Source organism: Colobus angolensis, unplaced genomic scaffold (assembly GCF_000951035.1).
Source record: "Colobus angolensis palliatus isolate OR3802 unplaced genomic scaffold, Cang.pa_1.0 Scaffold351, whole genome shotgun sequence".
Classification (NCBI taxonomy): Eukaryota; Metazoa; Chordata; class Mammalia; order Primates; family Cercopithecidae; genus Colobus; species Colobus angolensis.
In genome coordinates, this window is record NW_012116833.1 from 613,879 (window position 1) to 616,919 (window position 3,041).

General features: G+C 53.3%; 1 protein-coding gene across 1 annotated transcript; it reads left to right on the plus strand.

Annotated features, from left to right (window-relative positions):
• Positions 1–207: 207 nt before the first annotated feature.
• POU3F4 (POU class 3 homeobox 4) lies at positions 208–1,483 on the plus strand. The gene has a single exon (XM_011952928.1). The coding sequence runs from the start codon at positions 266–268 to the stop codon at positions 1,349–1,351; it is 1,086 nt and encodes a 361-aa protein (XP_011808318.1). The 5' UTR covers positions 208–265; the 3' UTR covers positions 1,352–1,483.
• Positions 1,484–3,041: the final 1,558 nt, after the last annotated feature.

Here is a 3,041-nt window from a genome sequence, read left to right on the forward strand (position 1 = left end):
CCAATGGGGCTGAAATATTGATTCATTTCCTGCTTGGGTCTCATTGAAACTCGGGAGCTTCACCAGCCTAATTTGGAAAGCTAGCCCGACCTCCCGCACCGCTATTGGCCGGGCTTACTCCTGGCCAGGCCGAGAAGCGCTGCGATTGGCCGTAGTGGGTGCCGGTAACCCGTGCCAGCGTCTGTGGCTCCCCCGCACCGTAGATGTCAAAGGCTGAAGCTGCTCCCTTTGCCACATTATAACTAGTAGGGGATCCTCACCGACCATGGCCACAGCTGCCTCGAATCCCTACAGCATTCTCAGTTCCACCTCCCTAGTCCATGCGGACTCTGCGGGCATGCAGCAGGGGAGTCCTTTCCGCAACCCTCAGAAACTTCTCCAAAGTGATTACTTGCAGGGAGTTCCCAGCAATGGGCATCCCCTCGGGCATCACTGGGTGACCAGTCTGAGCGACGGGGGCCCATGGTCCTCTACCCTGGCCGCCAGCCCCCTGGACCAGCAGGACGTGAAGCCCGGGCGCGAAGACCTGCAACTGGGTGCGATCATCCATCACCGCTCGCCACACGTAGCCCACCACTCACCGCACACTAACCATCCCAACGCCTGGGGGGCGAGCCCGGCACCGAACCCGTCTATCACGTCGAGCGGCCAACCCCTCAACGTGTACTCGCAGCCTGGCTTCACCGTGAGTGGCATGCTGGAACACGGGGGACTCACCCCACCTCCAGCTGCCGCCTCTGCACAGAGCCTGCACCCGGTGCTCCGAGAGCCCCCGGATCACGGCGAACTGGGCTCGCACCATTGCCAGGATCACTCCGACGAAGAGACGCCAACCTCTGATGAGTTGGAACAGTTCGCCAAACAATTCAAACAAAGAAGAATCAAGTTGGGCTTCACGCAGGCTGACGTGGGGTTGGCGCTGGGCACACTATATGGTAACGTGTTCTCGCAGACCACCATCTGCCGGTTCGAGGCCTTGCAGCTGAGCTTCAAAAATATGTGCAAGCTGAAGCCCCTGCTGAACAAGTGGCTGGAGGAGGCTGATTCGTCCACAGGGAGCCCGACCAGCATTGACAAGATCGCTGCACAGGGCCGCAAGCGCAAGAAGAGGACCTCCATCGAGGTGAGTGTCAAGGGCGTACTGGAGACGCATTTCCTCAAGTGTCCCAAGCCTGCCGCGCAGGAGATCTCCTCGCTGGCAGACAGCCTCCAGTTGGAGAAAGAAGTGGTGCGTGTCTGGTTCTGTAATCGAAGACAAAAAGAGAAAAGAATGACTCCGCCAGGGGATCAGCAGCCACATGAGGTTTATTCGCACACCGTGAAAACAGACACGTCTTGCCATGATCTCTGACTAGAGGAAGCGAGGAGGCGGCCGGCCGCACTGGGAGCAGCGCGGATTTCTCTTTCTCTCTCACTCTCTTCCTCTCATTCTAGCATTCTTTATTATTTCTCTCTCTCTCTCTCTCTCTCTCGTTCACTCGCTCTCTCGTACTCTCTCTTTCCCCTCCTTTCCTTTTTCTTTCCTTTCCCCTTTCTTTTTCTTTCCCTCCTTCTTCCCTTTCCTTTCCTCTTCTTTCATTTCATTTTCTTTCCTTTCCCCTTCTCTTCCCTTTCATCCTTTTCCTTTCCTTTCCTTTCCTTTCCTTTCCTTTCCTTTCCTTTCCTTTCCTTTCCTTTCCTTTCCTTTCCTTTCCTTTCCTTTCCTCTCCTCTCCTCTCCTCTCCTCTCCTCTCCTCTCCTCTCCTCTCCTTTTCGTAAGAGGTTCTAACTTCTGTTGACAAAGGAAACACATACTCTCGCATTCAGGCTTCTCAATGCTGATACACATTTATATTGGGCAGTCCAAGCTGGGATCTCATATTCCTGGCTCCCCGGGCAACAGTTCCCTTTAGCCTTTTCTGCTGATCAATACATATTGTTTACTTAGAGTAAGGTTTGTTTGGTCGCTCCTCTCTAGGAAGAACAAGGAGTGGGATAACGTGGGGGCGGGGTGGGGCGGGGGAGGGATTGGGAAGACAGATGTGTGCCTCTGAATAACCTTTCAGCGCCTTGGTTATAGCAGCTGTATTTCAGGTGAAATTTGTTTTACAATAGACTAGTTTTGCATTTTTAAAAACTTCTATAGCGTTTCTAAATGTCTGCGGTGTTTTACTACAATCTGTACACAATATTTGTGAGATAATTTGTATCTAATCGGCCACTCCATGTTATTATTGCTATTATTATTACTACTTCGTTGAGCTGATGGCTTTTTAATTGCTTAGAAAAGGGAGGAGATGAATGGGAATAGGCGGAGAGAGAGATGCCTATCTACTCACCCGCCTTTCCAAATCTGTATGAGGAGGAGAATACAACGAAGAAAGTTATTGATGATGATATTGGTTATTTTTTTTTTCCGGGGTGGAGTGCCTAGGAAGGGCAGAATAGAGAAGCCTATTAGGTTTGCAAACTAGTGCGAAGTAGCAGCGGCGATTTCACAGCTTTCTGCCCTCCCTCCTGGAAGTGTGGAGCCCCCGCAGGCTACCACAACACAGATCCAGGTATCTGAGAAAGATTCCACGGCAACGCTGGGCCAAAGAGGTGGCCTGACAGTCTGAGAGGGCTCCGCACCCACCGGAGTCTTGGATTCCTGCGCGCAGAAATCCAGGCCCCCAGCCTCGCTAGGGCGACCTCCCGCGCGACCTCACTTCGGCCCTACTAGAGAAAAGACTTTGCCTTCACACGCGATTACTTTCACTGGAGATCACGACCCGGAGACGCTGGCGAGTGGGCCAGCGCCTCCCATTTCGGTTCACCTCCAGTTCACCACCCCCTCTGAGTGAGAAACCCTCGGGGAGGGGTGGTGAGGGAGTGGGGGATAGGCATTCTCTGCTCAGTGCAGAACGACAATGAAATGATTGGCAAAGATCACAGGGATTCTGGTCCATCCGCGTACCACCTCTCCCCCCATGTATATACCGCCGTCTGTGAGTGGGCTCGTGGGGAGCTGTCTCGGCGTTTCTGATAAGCACAGCTGGTGGAAGCCCACAGCGACGATCCAG

What these genes read in the sequence shown, in the direction of transcription:
- POU3F4 (XM_011952928.1), top strand. Translation starts at nt 266, where the DNA reads ATGGCCACAGCTGCCTCGAATCCCTACAGCATTCTCAGTTCCACCTCC.